At 51.2% G+C, this 17,066-nt stretch overlaps 1 protein-coding gene and 1 long non-coding RNA gene across 2 annotated transcripts in view; both read left to right on the forward strand.

Moving 5' to 3' along the window:
* The first annotated feature begins 2,345 nt into the window (after positions 1–2,345).
* LOC128949459 (uncharacterized) lies at positions 2,346–2,750 on the forward strand. The gene is made up of 3 exons (XR_008484206.1): positions 2,346–2,380; positions 2,559–2,612; positions 2,712–2,750. It is a non-coding gene; the product is annotated as an uncharacterized LOC128949459 (long non-coding RNA).
* Positions 2,751–2,839: 89 nt separating this feature from the next.
* LOC128949460 (collagen alpha-2(IX) chain-like) overlaps positions 2,840–17,066 on the forward strand; it is an 87,044-nt gene continuing 72,817 nt past the window's right edge. Inside the window, exons 1-7 of the mRNA XM_054294319.1 lie at positions 2,840–2,857; positions 3,369–3,427; positions 3,576–3,629; positions 3,867–3,920; positions 3,991–4,044; positions 5,410–5,481; positions 5,563–5,581. Of these exons, the coding sequence (XP_054150294.1) occupies positions 2,840–2,857; positions 3,369–3,427; positions 3,576–3,629; positions 3,867–3,920; positions 3,991–4,044; positions 5,410–5,481; positions 5,563–5,581 (330 nt within the window). The remainder of the gene's footprint in view (positions 2,858–3,368; positions 3,428–3,575; positions 3,630–3,866; positions 3,921–3,990; positions 4,045–5,409; positions 5,482–5,562; positions 5,582–17,066) is intronic.

The raw sequence follows: 17,066 nt of genomic DNA on the forward strand, positions 1-17,066 counted from the left end.
ATCCTGCATCTGAAATTCGGGAATAAAGAGCTGGAGTTTGGGAAAAAATGGGCTGAAGGTTGGGAAAACCAAGGCTGAAAAGTGGGATAAAAGGCTGGAATTTGGGAAAAATGGGGCTGAAATTTGGGGGAAAAGATGGGAAAACTGAGGCTGAAAGTTGGGAAAGCTGGGGCTGAAATTCCCCATTCCCCATTCCCATTCCCCATTCCCATTATCCCATTCCCCATTCCCATCCCCCATTCCCCATTCCCCATTCCCATTCCCCATTCCCATTCCATTCCCATTATCCCATTCCCCATTCCCATCCCCCATTCCCCATTCCCCATCCCCATTCCCATCCCCATTCCCATTCCATTCCCATTATCCCATTCCCATTCCCCATTCCCCATCCCCCATTCCCATCCCCATTCCCATTATCCCATTCCCATTCCCATCCCCATTCCCCCATCCCCATTCCCATCCCCCATTCCCCCATTCCCATTCCCCCATTCCCCATTCCCCATCCCCATTCCCCATTATCCCATTCCCCATTCCCATTCCCCATTCCCATTCCCCATTATCCCATTCCCCATCCCCCATCCCCATCCCCATTCTCCATTCTCCATTCCCCATCCCCCATCCCCCATCCCCATTCCCATTCCCCATTCCCATTCCCATTCCCACCCCATCCCAAACTCCACGCTCCCAGGATTTTCACCCCATTCCCACCCCAATTTAAGGGGAAAATTCTTGGGATTTTCATCCCATTCCCACCCCATCCCGAACTCCCCATTCCCAGGATTTTCACCCCATCCCAAACTCCCCATATCCCACCCCAATCCGGGGGGCCCTGGAGCCACTCCCGGCCGGAATCCCTGGCTGCTTTTCCAAGCTCCCACCTCATCAGGCTCCGGATTCTGGGAATGTGCGGGGGCAGCCGGAGCCTGTTCCGCTCCTCGGGATCGTTCCCCACAAACTCCGGGATTTGCTGCCCCGATTCCCGAGAATATTCCCAGCCAGAAAACTTTGGGGGAAATCTCTTTTCCACTCCTGGATCCCGAATTTCCTCCTGCTGCCCGGCAGGGAGCATCCAGAGGGGAAACTTTGGGATGGCTTTGGCTCGGATGATCCCGCAGATATTTTGAGAAGGTTCCTGGTTTTGCTGTGGCGACGGCCGAGGCCGGATTTAGACTTTGGGAAGGAGGGGCAGGGGGGGTTCCTCTGTTTGGGTGGATTTTTATGGATTTTTTTTTAATGGATTTTGATGGAATTTTTTAGCGCTGCCTTGACTGGAATCCATGTGGAGAGCTCCTGGCCAGGGGTATTCCGGTGCCAGGCCCGGAGTGACACCAGCCTGTCCCTGCTGAAGCAAAGCCTCCATCCCATCCCTGTCCCAGCCATGGATGCCACCAGTTCTCCTTCTGCAGAGCTCCATGGGCACCTGGGCTGTTCCCAGGGATAATTTGGGATAAATCCCTGCTGTCCCCTGAGTCCCCCTTGCCCCGGGGGGAATTAAAGCCACAGGAATTCTCAGAGCACTTTGAAGATGAAAAACAATTACTGGGCTGAGCCCTGCAGGCCAGGAAAGGGCAAAACTGCTTTGAAGCCAAGAGCTGTGGCCCGGAGAAGTGGCTGCAGTTTGGAGTTATGGAATTGACAGCTGGAAAAGCACCTGCTGGGGGCTCTGGAATTAGGAGGGACTGGAATTCCTCGTGTTTGGATTCCCGGTGTTGGGTTTTGCTGTAATTGCTGCTCCCCCCTGGGTTGGTTTTTTTTCCCGGCTGAATTTGCTTTGTTTCCTTCCCTGCAGGGACCTCAGGGCCTCAGGGGGTACCCTGGCATGGCAGGACTCAAAGGGGAGACGGTGAGTGCGAGTGGCATCCCCTGGCTCAGATGCCACTGAGATCATTCCCAGCATCATCATCATCATCATCATCATCATCCTCCCTCCATGGTGGGCCATCTCAGGGGTGCAGGGATGGGTTGGGATGGGAATTGACCTTTCCTTGCTCTCTTTCCAGGGTGCTGCTGGATACAAGGGCATGGTTGGGAGCATTGGAGCCGCTGGGAGGCCGGTGGGTGTCCCCTCCTCGGCCCTGCCTGCTCTGGGGTCCCACTTTGCCGTGCTCAATCCTTGTGTTCCTCTCTCCTCCAGGGCAGGGAAGGCCCCAAGGGACCGCCTGGGAGCCCTGGTGACAAGGGAGAGCTGGTACGTGACACCCCCAGTGGCAGTGTCCCCTTTTCCCCAGCTTGGCACTGTTCCCTCGGTGCCCTCGAGGGCATCTCCAGCTCCCAGCTCTGTCCCCTGCACCAGCAGGACACTGACACTTGTCCCCTCCTGCTCTAGGGTGGCCGTGGCATTAGGGGACCCCAGGGTGACATCGGCCCCAAGGGGGAGAATGTGAGTACAGCTGGTGGCACCTGTGCCCTGCCCGTCCCTGGCTGTGCCATCGTGTGTCCTTGTCCCCTCCAGCACACACACCTGGAATGTTCCTTTCCCTCCTCATGTTTTTTTGTCCCCACCGTGAGCCTTTGAGTCCCTTTGAGGTGTCCCACGTGTGGCTCTTGTCCCTTTTCAGGGCCTCCCTGGCATCGATGGCAAGGATGGCACCCCAGGGATCCCAGGAGTGAAGGTGAGGGAATGCCACCCATGGGAAAAACGGGAATGGCAAAGGGAACAATGTCCCTTGTGGGCACCCCAATCCTGGTGACACCCCCTCTGTCCCTCGCAGGGTGGCACAGGACAGGCCGGACGGCCGGGAACGCCGGGAAACCGGGGACAAGCTGTGAGTGAGGGACCCGCCAGGCTGTGCCCTGAGGGGTGACAGCCCTCTGCCAGGGGTGCCAGGGACAGCACGCCATGGGGACACTGAGCTGTGCCAGGGGTGACACCCTGAGGGGACACTGAGCTGTGCCAGGGGTGACAGCCCGAGGGGACACTGAGCTGTGCCAGGGGTGACACCCTGAGGGGACACTGAGCTGTGCCAGGGGTGACAGCCCGAGGGGACACTGAGCTGTGCCAGGGGTGACACCCTGAGGGGACACTGAGCTGTGCCCAGGGGTGACACCCTGAGGGGACACTGAGCTGTGCCAGGGGTGACAGCCCGAGGGGACACTGAGCTGTGCCAGGGGTGACACCCTGAGGGGACACTGAGCTGTGCCAGAGGTGACACCCTGAGGGGACACTGAGCTGTGCCCAGGGGTGACACCCTGAGGGGACACTGAGCTGTGCCAGGGGTGACACCCTGAGGGGACACTGAGCTGTGCCAGGGGTGACACCCTGAGGGGACACTGAGCTGTGCCAGGGGTGACAGCCCGAGGGGACACTGAGCTGTGCCAGAGGTGACACCCTGAGGGGACACTGAGCTGTGCCCAGGGGTTGATCCCAGATTTGTTCCCTTAGGGATTGCCAGGCCAGCCAGGAAGCAAAGGTGGCCCAGGTGACAAGGTAGGTGACACCTCTGAGCATCCACCCCGTGGCTCTTGTCCCCTCCCTGTCCCCACTGTCCCTTCCAGTCCCCATTGTCCCTCTCTGTCCCTGCTGTTCCCACTGTCCCCCCCTGTCCCCTCTGACTCCCGTCGCTCTCCCTTCACAGGGTTAATCGGGTCCTCGGGGCCACCCCGGTGCCACCGGTGCCCCAGGGCAGCTTGTAAGTACCGAGATGTCGCCGTGTCCCTCCCGGGGACAGCCTCGGGGCTCAGCTCTCTCTTTTTCCCTTTTTTCCTCGTTTCCTGCGAGCTCAAAGCGGAATCGGGCACTTCATTGCCACCCTGCTCCTGTCACTACCCCGGTGACGAGGACAGGGCCACCCCTGCCTGGGGGAAGGACAAGGAGCACACCCCGCCCGTCAATCCCATTTCTGTGGGATTTTCTCCCCCGTTTTTAGGGCGAGCCCGGACCTCGGGGTGAGCAGGGCCCGCAGGGTGTCCCCGGGCCGAAGGTGAGTTGGGGACACCGCGGGGGTGTGGCAGTGCCAGGAGGGGTGGCCCTGACTCCGCTCCTTCCCGCAGGGTGACAGGGGCGAGCGTGGCCTCGTGGGACCTCCGGGAGAGCAGGGCAGAGCGGTGAGTTGTCCCCAAAGCCGGTGAGTTGTCCCCAAAGCTGGGCTGGGACACAGGGAATGCTCTGAGTTGTCCCCAGGGGTGGTGAATTGTCCCCAGAGCCGGATTGGGACACAGGGAATGCTCTGAGTTGTCCTCAAAGCCGGTAAATTGTCCCCAAAGTTGGACTGGGACATGGGGGATGCTCTGAATTGTCCCAAAAGCCGGTGAATTGTCCCCAAAGCAAGGCTGGGGCATGGGAGATGCTCTGAGATGTCCCCGTGGAGGAGCTGGAGTTGTGGGACAGGCTCTGAGTTGTCCCCAAAGCCACTCTGGGACACGAGGGATGCTCTGAGTTGTCCCCAAATCCAGTGAATTGTCCCCAAAGCCAATCTGGGACATGGGAGATGCTCTGAATTTTTCCCAAAGCCACTCTGGGACACAGGGAATGCTCTGAGATGTCCCCAAATCCAGTGAATTGTCCCCAAAGCCAATCTGGGACATGGGAGATGCTCTGAAATTTTCCCAAAGCCACTCTGGGACACAGGGAATGCTCTGAGATGTCCCCAGAGAGGGGCTGGGACATGGGACGGGCTCTCAGTTGTCCCCAAATCCAGGCTGGCACACAGGACATGCTCTGAATTGTCCCCAAAGCCACTCTGGGACACGGGGAATGCTCTGAATTGTCCCCAAAGCTGAGCTGGGACACAGGGAATGCTCTAAATTGTCCCCAAAGCCACTCTTGGACACGAGGGATGCTCTGAGATGTCCCCAGAGAGGGGCTGGGACATGGGACAGGTTCTCAGTTGTCCCCAAAGCCACTCTGGGACACGGGGAATGCTCTGAATTGTCCTCAAATCCACTCTGGGACACGAGGGAATGCTCTGAGTTGTCCCCAAATCCAGGCTGGCACACGGGGACACTCAGCCTGGGATGTGGGATTCCAAGCCTGGCTTTGGGATCAGTGGGGCACAGCCAGACCTCCCCCTTTGATCTGGGGTCAGTCCCATGCCTGCCCTGCTGCTGGGGGATTAGGGAATAGCTCAGGGATTAATGGCACCCCAGCTGGGACAGGAATTTCCTCCCATCCCAGGAGAGCCCAGCCCCTCTCCAGAGCTTTCCTGCACTGGAACAACAGCCAAAACTCTGATTTTTAGTGCTTTTCCTGTGGACAGGAATCCATCCATGGAAAAATCACTGCTCTGGGCATGGATTCTCCACGGTTTTGTGCCCTGTGTACCCTCAGAGCTGGGATTTAGGGAAGGTTGGGAGGCTGGGATCAGCTGGAGGATGGGGAGCTGCACCTCAATGCCTTGGGGATGATTCCCTGATAGGTAAGCTTTCAATTTTCTCCTCTCAATCATTTCCCCATATTCCTTGGATTTCCAGGGCCCAAAGGGTGAGCAGGGCCCACCTGGCATCCCAGGACCACAAGGCTTGCCTGGAGTCAAAGGAGACAAGGTGACAGCTCTGGGGACAGCAGGGTGGCTTTGAGGGGACACTGCTCTGAGCTGGGCTGATCCCACTTTTTCCTTTTCCCAGGGCTCTCCAGAGAAAAACGGCCCCAAAGGCAGCACTGTGAGTTCATCCCAGCTGGGATTAACAGAGCTGGGTTTAGCAGAGCTGGGTTAACAGAGCTGGGATTAACAGAGCTGGGATTAACAGCTGGGATTAACAGAGTTGGGATTAACAGGGCTGGGATTGACAGAGCTGGAATTTATAAAGCTGGGATTAACAGAGCTGGGATTAACAAAGCTGGGATTAACAGAGCTGGGATTAACAGAGCTGGGATTAACAGCTGGGATTAACAGAGCTGGGCTTAACAGAGCTGGAATTCATAAAGCTGGGATTAACAGAGCTGGGATTAACAGAGCTGGGATTGACAAAGCTGGGCTTAACAGAGCTGGGATTAACAGAGCTGGGATTGACAGAGCTGGGATTGACAAAGCTGGGATTAACAGAGCTGGGATTGACAAAGCTGGGATTAACAAAGCTGGGATTAACAGAGCTAGGATTAACAGAGCTGGGATTAACAGAGCTGGGATTGACAAAGCTGGGATTAACAAAGCTTGGATTAACAGAGCTGGGATTAACAGAGCTGGGATTAACAGCTGGGATTAACAGAGCTGGGATTAACAGGGCTGGGATTAACAGAGCTGGGATTAACAGAGCTGGGATTAACGGGGCTGGGATTGACAGAGCCGGGATTAACAGAGCCGGGATTGACAGAGCCGGGATTGACAGAGCTGGGATTGACAGAGCTGGGATTAACAGGGCTGGGATTGACAGAGCTGGGATTGACAGAGCTGGGATTAACAGAGCTGGGATTAACAGAGCTGGGATTAACAGAGCTGGGATTGACAGAGCTGGGATTAACGGAGCTGGGATTGACAAAGCTGGGATTAACAGAGCTGGGATTAACAGAGCTGGGATTAACAGAGCTGGGATTAACAGCTGGGATTAACAGAGCTGGGCTTAACAGAGCTGGAATTTATAAAGCTGGGATTAACAGAGCTGGGATTAACAGAGCTGGGATTAACAGAGCTGGGATTGACAGAGCTGGGATTAACAGAGCTGGGATTAACAGAGCTTGGATTGACAGAGCTGGGATTAACAGAGCTGGGATTGACAGAGCTGGGATTGACAGAGCTGGGATTAACAGAGCTGGGGTTAACAGAGCTGGGATTGACAGAGCTGGGATTAACAGAGCTGGGATTGACAGAGCTGGGATTAACAGAGCTGGGATTAACAGAGCTGGGATTGACAGAGCTGGGATTGACAGAGCTGGGATTAACAGAGCTGGGATTGACAGAGCTGGGATTGACAGAGCTGGGATTAACAGAGCTGGGATTGACAAAGCTGGGATTAACAGAGCTGGGATTAACAGAGCTGGGATTAACAGGGCTGGGATTGACAGCTGGGATTAACAGAGCTGGGCTTAACAGAGCTGGAATTTATAAAGCTGGGATTAACAGAGCTGGGATTAACAGAGCTGGGATTAACAGGGCTGGGATTAACAGAGCTGGGATTAACAGAGCTGGGATTGACAGAGCTGGGATTAACAGAGCTGGGATTAACAGAGCTGGGATTAACAGAGCTGGGATTGACAAAGCTGGGATTAACAGAGCTGGGATTAACAGAGCTGGGATTGACAAAGCTGGGATTAACAGAGCTGGGATTGACAGAGCTGGGATTAACAGAGCTGGGATTAACAGAGCTGGGATTGACAGAGCTGGGATTAACAGAGCTGGGATTGACAGACCCGGGGTTAACAGAGCTGGGATTAACAGAGCTGGGATTGACAGAGCCGGGATTAACAGAGCTGGGATTAACAGAGCTGGGATTGACAGAGCTTGGATTGACAGAGCTGGGATTAACGGAGCTGGGACTGACAAAGCTGGGATTAACAGAGCTGGGATTAACAGAGCTGGGATTAACAGAGCTGGAATTTATAAAGCTGGGATTAACAGAGCTGGGATTAACAGCTGGGATTAACAGAGCTGGGATTGACAGAGCTGGGATTAACAGAGCTGGGATTAACAGAGCTGGGATTAACAGAGCTGGGATTAAGGGAGCTGGGATTGACAGAGCTGGGCTTAACAGAGCTGGAATTTATAAAGCTGGGATTAACAGATCTGGGATTAACAGAGCTGGGATTAACAGGGCTGGGATTGACAGCTGGGATTAACAGAGCTGGGCTTAACAGAGCTGGAATTTATAAAGCTGGGAATAACAGAGCTGGGATTAACAGAGCTGGGATTGACAGAGCTGGGATTAACAGAGCTGGGATTAACAAAGCTGGGATTAACAGAGCTAGGATTAACAGAGCTGGGATTAACAGAGCTGGGATTGACAGAGCTGGGATTAACAGAGCTGGGCTTAACAGAGCTGGAATTTATAAAGCTGGGATTAACAGAGCTAGGATTAACAGAGCTGGGATTAACAGAACTGGGATTAAGAGAGCTGGGATTAACAGAGCTGGGATTAACAGGGCTGGGATTAACAGAGCTGGGATTGACAAAGCTGGGATTAACAGAGCTGGGATTAACAGAGCTGGGATTGACAAAGCTGGGATTAACAGAGCTGGGATTAACAGGGCTGGGATTAACAGCTGGGATTAACAGAGTTGGGATTAACAGAGCTGGAATTTATAAAGCTGGGATTAACAGAGCTGGGATTAACAGAGCTGGGATTAACAGCTGAGATTGACAAAGCTGGGATTAACAGAGCTGGGATTAACAGGGCTGGGATTAACAGCTGGGATTAACAGAGTTGGGATTAACAGAGCTGGAATTTATAAAGCTGGGATTAACAGAGCTGGGATTAACAGAGCTGGGATTAACAGAGCTGGGATTGACAGAGCTGGGATTAACAAAGCTTGGATTAACAGAGCTGGGATTAACAGAGCTGGGATTAACAGAGCTGGGATTAACAGAGCTGGGATTAACAGAGCTGGGATTGACAGAGCTGGGATTAACAGAGCTGGGATTGACAAAGCTGGGATTAACAGAGCTGGGATTAACAGAGCTGGGATTAACAGAGCTGGGATTAACAAAGCTGGGATTAACAGAGCTGGGATTGACAAAGCTGGGATTAACAGAGCTGGGATTAACAGAGCTGGGATTGACAAAGCTGGGATTAACAGAGCTGGGATTAACAGAGCTGGATTTTATAAAGCTGGGATTAACAGATCTGGGATTGACAGAGCTGGGATTAACAAAGCTGAGATTAACAGAGCTGGGATTGACAAAGCTGGGATTAACAGAGCTGGGATTAACAGAGCTGGGATTAACAGAGCTGGGATTGACAGAGCTGGGATTAACAGAGCTGGGATTGACAAAGCTGGGATTAACAGAGCTGGGATTGACAGAGCTGGGATTAACAGAGCTGGGATTGACAAAGCTGGGATTGACAGAGCTGGGATTAACAGAGCTGGGATTGACAGAGCTGGGATTGACAGGGCTGGGATTAACAGAGCCGTGATTAACAGAGCCGGGATTAACAGAGCTGGGATTAACAGAGCTGGGATTGACAGAGCCGGGATTAACAGAGCTGGGATTAACAGAGCTGGGATTAACAAAGCTGGGATTAACAGAGCTGGGATTGACAGAGCTGGGATTAACAGAGCTGGGATTGACAGAGCTGGGATTGACAGAGCTGGGATTAACGGAGCTGGGATTTACAAAGCTGGGATTAACAGAGCTGGGATTAACAGAGCTGGGATTAACAGCTGGGATTAACAGAGCTGGGCTTAACAGAGCTGGAATTTATAAAGCTGGGATTAACAGAGCTGGGATTAACAGAGCTGGGATTAACAGAGCTGGGATTGACAGAGCTGGGATTAACAGGGCTGGGATTAACAGAGCTGGGATTAACAGAGCTGGGATTAACAGCTGGGATTAATAGAGCTGGGATTAACGGGGCTGGGATTGACAGAGCTGGGATTAACAGCTGGGATTGACAGAGCTGGGATTGACAGGGCTGGGATTAACAGAGCTGGGATTAACAGAGCCGGGATTAACAGGGCTGGGATTGACAGAGCTGGGATTAACAGGGCTGGGATTGACAGAGCTGGGATTAACAGGGCTGGGATTGACAGAGGTGGGATTGACAGAGCTGGTATTGACAGAGCTGGGATTGACAGAGCTGGGATTGACAGAGCTGGGATTAACGGAGCTGGGATTGACAAAGCTGGGATTAACAGAGCTGGGATTAACAGAGCTGGGATTAACAGAGCTGGGATTGACAGAGCTGGGATTAACAGAGCTGGGATTGACAGAGCTGGGATTGACAAAGCTGGGATTGACAGAGCTGGGATTAACAGAGCTGGGATTAACAGAGCTGGGCTTAACAGAGCTGGAATTTATAAAGCTGGGATTAACAGATCTGGGATTAACAGAGCTGGGATTAACAGAGCTGGGATTGACAGCTGGGATTAACAGAGCTGGGATTAACAAAGCTTGGATTAACAGAGCTGGGATTAACAGCTGTGATTAACAGGGCTGGGCTTAACAGAGCTGGATTTTATAAAGCTGGGATTAACAGATCTGGGATTGACAGAGCTGTGATTAAGGGAGCTGGGATTGACAGAGCTGGGATTAACAGAGCTGGGATTAACAGAGCTGGGATTGACAAAGCTGGGATTAACAGAGCTGGGATTAACAGAGCTGGGATTAACAGAGCTGGGATTGACAGAGCTGGGATTAACAGAGCTGGGATTAACAAAGCTTGGATTAACAGAGCTGGGATTAACAGCTGTGATTAACAGGGCTGGGCTTAACAGAGCTGGATTTTATAAAGCTGGGATTAACAGAGCTGGGATTAACAGAGCTGGGATTAACGGGGCTGGGATTGACAGAGCTGGGATTAACAGAGCTGGGATTGACAGAGCTGGGATTAACAGAGCTGGGATTGACAGAGCTGGGATTAACAGAGCTGGGATTGACAGGGCTGGGATTAACAGAGCCGTGATTAACAGAGCCGGGATTAACAGAGCTGGGATTAACAGAGCTGGGATTGACAGAGCCGGGATTAACAGAGCTGGGATTGACAGAGCTGGGATTGACAGAGCTGGGATTGACAGAGCTGGGATTAACGGAGCTGGGATTTACAAAGCTGGGATTAACAGAGCTGGGATTAACAGAGCTGGGCTTAACAGAGCTGGAATTTATAAAGCTGGGATTAACAGAGCTGGGCTTAACAGAGCTGGGATTAACAGAGCTGGGATTGACAGAGCTGGGATTAACAGATCTGGGATTAACAGAGCTGGGATTAACAGAGCTGGGATTGACAGAGCTGGGATTAACAGATCTGGGATTAACAGAGCTGGGATTAACAGAGCTGGGATTAACAGCTGGGCTTAACAGGGCTGGGATTAACAGAGCTGGGATTGACAGAGCTGGGATTGACAGAGCTGGGATTAACAGAGCTGGGATTAACAGAGCTGGGATTAACAGCTGGGATTAACAGAGCTGGGATTAACAGAGCTGGGATTAACAGAGCTGGGATTAACAGCTGGGATTAACAGAGCTTGGCTTAACAGAGCTGGAATTTATAACGCTGGGATTAACAGAGCTGGGATTAACAGAGCTGGGATTGACAGAGCTGGGATTGACAGAGCTGGGATTGACAGAGCTGGGATTAACAGAGCTGGGATTAACAGAGCTCGGATTGACAGAGCTGGGCTTAACAGAGCTGGGATTAACAGAGCTGGGATTAACAGAGCTGGGATTGACAGAGCTGGGATTAACAGAGCTGGGATTAACAGAGCTGGGATTGACAGAGCTGGGATTAACAGAGCTGGGATTAACTGAGCTGGGATTAACAGAGCTGGGATTGACAGAGCTGGGATTAACAGAGCTGGGATTAACAGAGCTGGGATTGACAAAGCTGGGATTGACAGAGCTGGGATTGACAAAGCTGGGATTAACAGAGCTGGGATTGACAGAGCTGGGATTAACAGAGCTGGGATTGACAAAGCTGGGATTAACAAAGCTGGGATTAACAGAGCTGGGATTAACAGAGCTGGGATTAACAGCTGGGATTAACAGAGCTGGGATTAACAGGGCTGGGATTAACAGAGCTGGGATTGACAGAGCTGGGATTAACAGAGCTGGGATTAACAGAGCTGGGATTAACAGAGCTGGGATTAACAGAGCTGGGATTGACAAAGCTGGGATTAACAGAGCTGGGATTGACAAAGCTGGGATTAACAGAGCTGGGATTAACAGAGCTGGGATTGACAGAGCTGGGATTAACAGAGCTGGGATTGACAAAGCTGGGATTAACAGAGCTGGGATTAACAGAGCTGGGATTGACAAAGCTGGGATTAACAGAGCTGGGATTCACAGAGCTGGGATTGACAAAGCTGGGATTAACAGAGCTGGGATTGACAGAACTGGGATTAACAGCTGGGATTAACAGAGCTGGGATTAACAGGGCTGGGATTAACAGAGCTGGGATTGACAGAGCTGGGATTAACAAAGCTTGGATTAACAGAGCTGGGATTAACAGCTGGGATTAACAGAGCTGGGATTAACGGGGCTGGGATTGACAGAGCTGGGATTGACAGAGCTGGGATTAACGGCGCTGGGATTGACAAAGCTGGGATTAACAGAGCTGGGATTAACAGAGCTGGGATTAACAGAGCTGGGATTAACAGCTGGGATTAACAGAGCTGGGCTTAACAGAGCTGGAATTTATAAAGCTGGGATTAACAGAGCTGGGATTAACAGAGCTGGGATTAACAGAGCTCGGATTGACAGAGCTGGGCTTAACAGAGCTGGGATTAACAGAGCCTGGATTAACAGAGCTGGGATTAACAGAGCTGGGATTAACAGAGCTGGGATTAACAGGGCTGGGATTGACAGCTGGGATTAACAGAGCTGGGCTTAACAGAGCTGGAATTTATAAAGCTGGGATTAACAGATCTGGGATTAACAGAGCTGGGATTAACAGGGCTGGGATTGACAGCTGGGATTAACAGAGCTGGGCTTAACAGAGCTGGAATTTATAAAGCTGGGATTAACAGAGCTGGGCTTAACAGAGCTGGGATTGACAGAGCTGGGATTGACAGAGCTGGAATTTATAAAGCTGGGATTAACAGAGCTGGGCTTAACAGAGCTGGAATTTATAAAGCTGGGATTAACAGAGCTGGGATTAACAGAGCTGGGATTAACAGAGCTGGGATTAACAGGGCTGGGATTAACAGGGCTGGGATTGACAGAGCTGGGATTAACAGAGCTGGGATTAACAGAGCTGGGATTGACAGAGCTGGGATTAACAGGGCTGGGATTAACAGAGCTGGGATTGACAAAGCTGGGATTAACAGAGCTGGGATTAACAGAGCTGGGATTGACAAAGCTGGGATTAACAGCTGGGATTAACAGAGCTGGGCTTAACAGAGCTGGAATTTATAAAGCTGGGATTAACAGAGCTGGGATTAACAGAGCTGGGATTGACAAAGCTGGGCTTAACAGAGCTGGGATTAACAGAGCTGGGATTGATAGAGCTGGGATTAACAGAGCTGGGATTGACAAAGCTGGGATTGACAGAGCTGGGATTAACAGAGCTGGGATTAACAGAGCTGGGATTAACAGCTGGGATTAACAGAGCTGGGATTAACAGGGCTGGGATTAACAGAGCTGGGATTGACAGAGCTGGGATTAACAAAGCTTGGATTAACAGAGCTGGGATTGACAAAGCTGGGCTTAACAGAGCTGGGATTAACAGAGCTGGGATTGATAGAGCTGGGATTAACAGAGCTGGGATTGACAAAGCTGGGATTGACAGAGCTGGGATTGACAGAGCTGGGATTAACAGAGCTGGGATTGACAGGGCTGGGATTAACAGAGCTGGGATTAACAGAGCCGGGATTAACAGAGCTGGGATTGACAGAGCCGGGATTGACAGAGCCGGGATTAACAGAGCTGGGATTGACAGAGCTGGGATTAACAGAGCTGGGATTAACAGAGCCGGGATTAACAGAGCTGGGATTGACAGAGCCGGGATTAACAAAGCTGGGATTAACAGAGCTGGGATTGACAGAGCTGGGATTAACGGAGCTGGGATTTAAAAAGCTGGGATTAACAGAGCTGGGATTGACAGAGCTGGGATTAACAGAGCTGGGATTAACAGAGCTGGGATTGACAAAGCTGGGATTAACAAAGCTTGGATTAACAGAGCTGGGATTAACAGAGCTGGGATTAACAGCTGGGATTAACAGAGCTGGGATTAACAGGGCTGGGATTAACAGAGCTGGGATTAACAGAGCCGGGATTAACAGAGCTGGGATTAACAGAGCTGGGATTGACAGAGCCGGGATTAACAGAGCTGGGATTAACAGAGCTGGGATTAACAGAGCTGGGATTGACAGAGCTGGGATTAACAGAGCTGGGATTGACAAAGCTGGGATTGACAGAGCTGGGATTAACAGAGCTGGGATTGACAGAGCTGAGATTAACAGAGCTAGGATTAACAGAGCTCGGATTGACAGAGCTGGGATTAACAGGGCTGGGATTGACAGCTGGGATTAACAGAGCTGGGATTAACAGAGCTGGGATTCACAGAGCTGGGATTGACAAAGCTGGGATTGACAGAGCTGGGATTAACAGAGCTGGGATTAACAGAGCTGGGATTAACAGCTGGGATTAACAGGGCTGGGCTTAACAGAGCTGGATTTTATAAAGCTGGGATTAACAGATCTGGGATTGACAGAGCTGGGATTAACAGAGCTGGGATTAACAGAGCTGGGATTAACTGAGCTGGGATTAACAGATCTGAGATTAACAAAGCTGGGATTGACAGAGCTGGGATTAACAGAGCTGGGATTGACAAAGCTGGGATTAACAGAGCTGGGATTGACAAAGCTGGGATTAACAGAGCTGGGATTAACAGAGCTGGGATTGACAAAGCTGGGATTAACAGAGCTGGGATTGACAAAGCTGGGATTAACAGAGCTGGGATTAACAGAGCTGGGATTGACAGAGCTGGGATTGACAAAGCTGGGATTAACAAAGCTTGGATTAACAGCTGGGATTAACAGAGCTGGGATTAACAGACCCGGGATTAACAGAGCTGGGATTAACAGAGCTGGGATTAACAGCTGGGATTAACAGAGCTGGGATTAACAGAGCTGGGATTAACAGAGCTGGGATTAACAGAGCTGGGATTAACAGCTGGGATTAACAGAGCTGGGCTTAACAGAGCTGGGATTAACAGAGCTGGGATTAACAGGGCTGGGATTAACAGAGCTGGGATTGACAAAGCTGGGATTAACAGAGCTGGGATTAACAGAGCTGGGATTAAGAGAGCTGGGATTGACAGAGCTGGGATTAACAGAGCTGGGATTAACAGAGCTGGGATTAACAGCTGGGATTAACAGAGCTGGGCTTAACAGAGCTGGGATTAACAGAGCTGGGATTGACAGAGCTGGGATTAACAGAGCTGGGATTAACAGGGCTGGGATTAACAGAGCTGGGATTAATAGAGCTGGGATTGACAGAGCTGGGATTAACAGAGCTGGGATTGACAAAGCTGGGATTAACAGAGCTGGGATTAACAGAGCTGGGATTAACAGAGCTGGGATTAACAGAGCTGGGATTAACAGGGCTGGGATTAACAGAGCTGGGATTAATAGAGCTGGGATTGACAGAGCTGGGATTAACAGAGCTGGGATTGACAAAGCTGGGATTAACAGAGCTGGGATTAACAGAGCTGGGATTAACAGAGCTGGGATTGACAAAGCTGGGATTAACAGAGCTGGGATTAACAGAGCTGGGATTGACAAAGCTGGGATTAACAGAGCTGGGATTAACAGAGCTGGGATTAACAGAGCTGGGATTAACAAAGCTTGGATTAACAGAGCTGGGATTTACAGAGCTGGGATTAACAGAGCTGGGATTGACAGAGCTGGGATTAACAGAGCTGGGATTGACAAAGCTGGGATTAACAAAGCTTGGATTAACAGAGCTGGGATTAACAGAGCTGGGATTAACAGAGCTGGGATTGACAGAGCTGGGATTAACAGAGCTGGGATTAACAGAGCTGGGATTGACAGAGCTGGGATTAACAGAGCTGGGATTAACAGAGCTGGGATTGACAGAGCTGGGATTAACAGAGCTGGGATTAACAGAGCTGGGATTGACAAAGCTGGGATTTACAGGGCTCGGATTAACAGGGCTGGGATTAACAGAGCTGGGATTGACAAAGCTGGGATTAACAGAGCTGGAATTGACAAAGCTGGGATTAACAGAGCTGGGATTAACAGAGCTGGGATTGACAAAGCTGGGATTAACAGAGCTGGGATTGACAAAGCTGGGATTAACAAAGCTTGGATTAACAGAGCTGGGATTAAGAGAGCTGGGATTAACAGAGCTGGGATTGACAGAGCTGGGATTAACAGAGCTGGGATTAACAGCTGGGATTAACAGAGCTGGGATTAACAGAGCTGGGCTTAACAGAGCTGGGATTGACAGAGCTGGGATTGACAGAGCTGGGATTGACAAAGCTGGGATTAACAGAGCTGGGATTAACAGAGCTGGGATTAACAGAGCTGGGATTGACAAAGCTGGGATTAACAAAGCTTGGATTAACAGAGCTGGGATTAACAGAGCTGGGATTAACAGAGCTGGGATTGACAGAGCTGGGATTAACAGAGCTGGGATTGACAGAGCTGGGATTGACAAAGCTGGGATTAACAGAGCTGGGCTTAACAGAGCTGGGATTAACAGCTGGGATTAACAGAGCTGGGATTGACAGAGCTGGGATTAACAGAGCTGGGATTAACAGAGCTGGGATTAACAGCTGGGATTAACAGAGCTGGGCTTAACAGAGCTTGGATTAACAGAGCTGGGATTAACAGAGCTGGGATTGACAAAGCTGGGATTTACAGGGCTCGGATTAACAGGGCTGGGATTAACAGAGCTGGGATTGACAAAGCTGGGATTAACAGAGCTGGGATTGACAAAGCTGGGATTAACAGAGCTGGGATTGACAAAGCTGGGATTAACAGAGCTGGGATTAACAGAGCTGGGATTAACAGAGCTGGGATTGACAAAGCTGGGATTAACAGAGCTGGGATTAACAGGGCTGGGATTAACAGAGCTGGGATTAACAGAGCTGGGATTGACAGAGCTGGGATTAACAGAGCTGGGATTAACAGAGCTGGGATTGACAGAGCTGGATTAACAGAGCTGGGATTAACAGAGCTGGGATTGACAGAGCTGGGATTAACAGAGCTGGGATTAACAGAGCTGGGATTGACAAAGCTGAGATTAACAGAGCTGGGATTGACAAAGCTGGGATTAACAGAGCTGGGATTAACAGAGCTGGGATTGACAAAGCTGGGATTAACAGAGCTGGGATTGACAGAGCTGGGATTGACAAAGCTGGGATTTACAGGGCTCGGATTAACAGGGCTGGGATTAACAGAGCTGGGATTGACAAAGCTGGGATTAACAGAGCTGGGATTAACAGCTGGGATTAACAGAGCTGGGCTTAACAGAGCTGGGATTAACAGAGCTGGGATTGACAGAGCTGGGATTGAC

This window comes from Melozone crissalis, unplaced genomic scaffold (assembly GCF_028551555.1).
Source record: "Melozone crissalis strain CALT ecotype California unplaced genomic scaffold, PUWL_Pcris_2 ptg000236l_1, whole genome shotgun sequence".
Taxonomy (NCBI): Eukaryota; Metazoa; Chordata; class Aves; order Passeriformes; family Passerellidae; genus Melozone; species Melozone crissalis.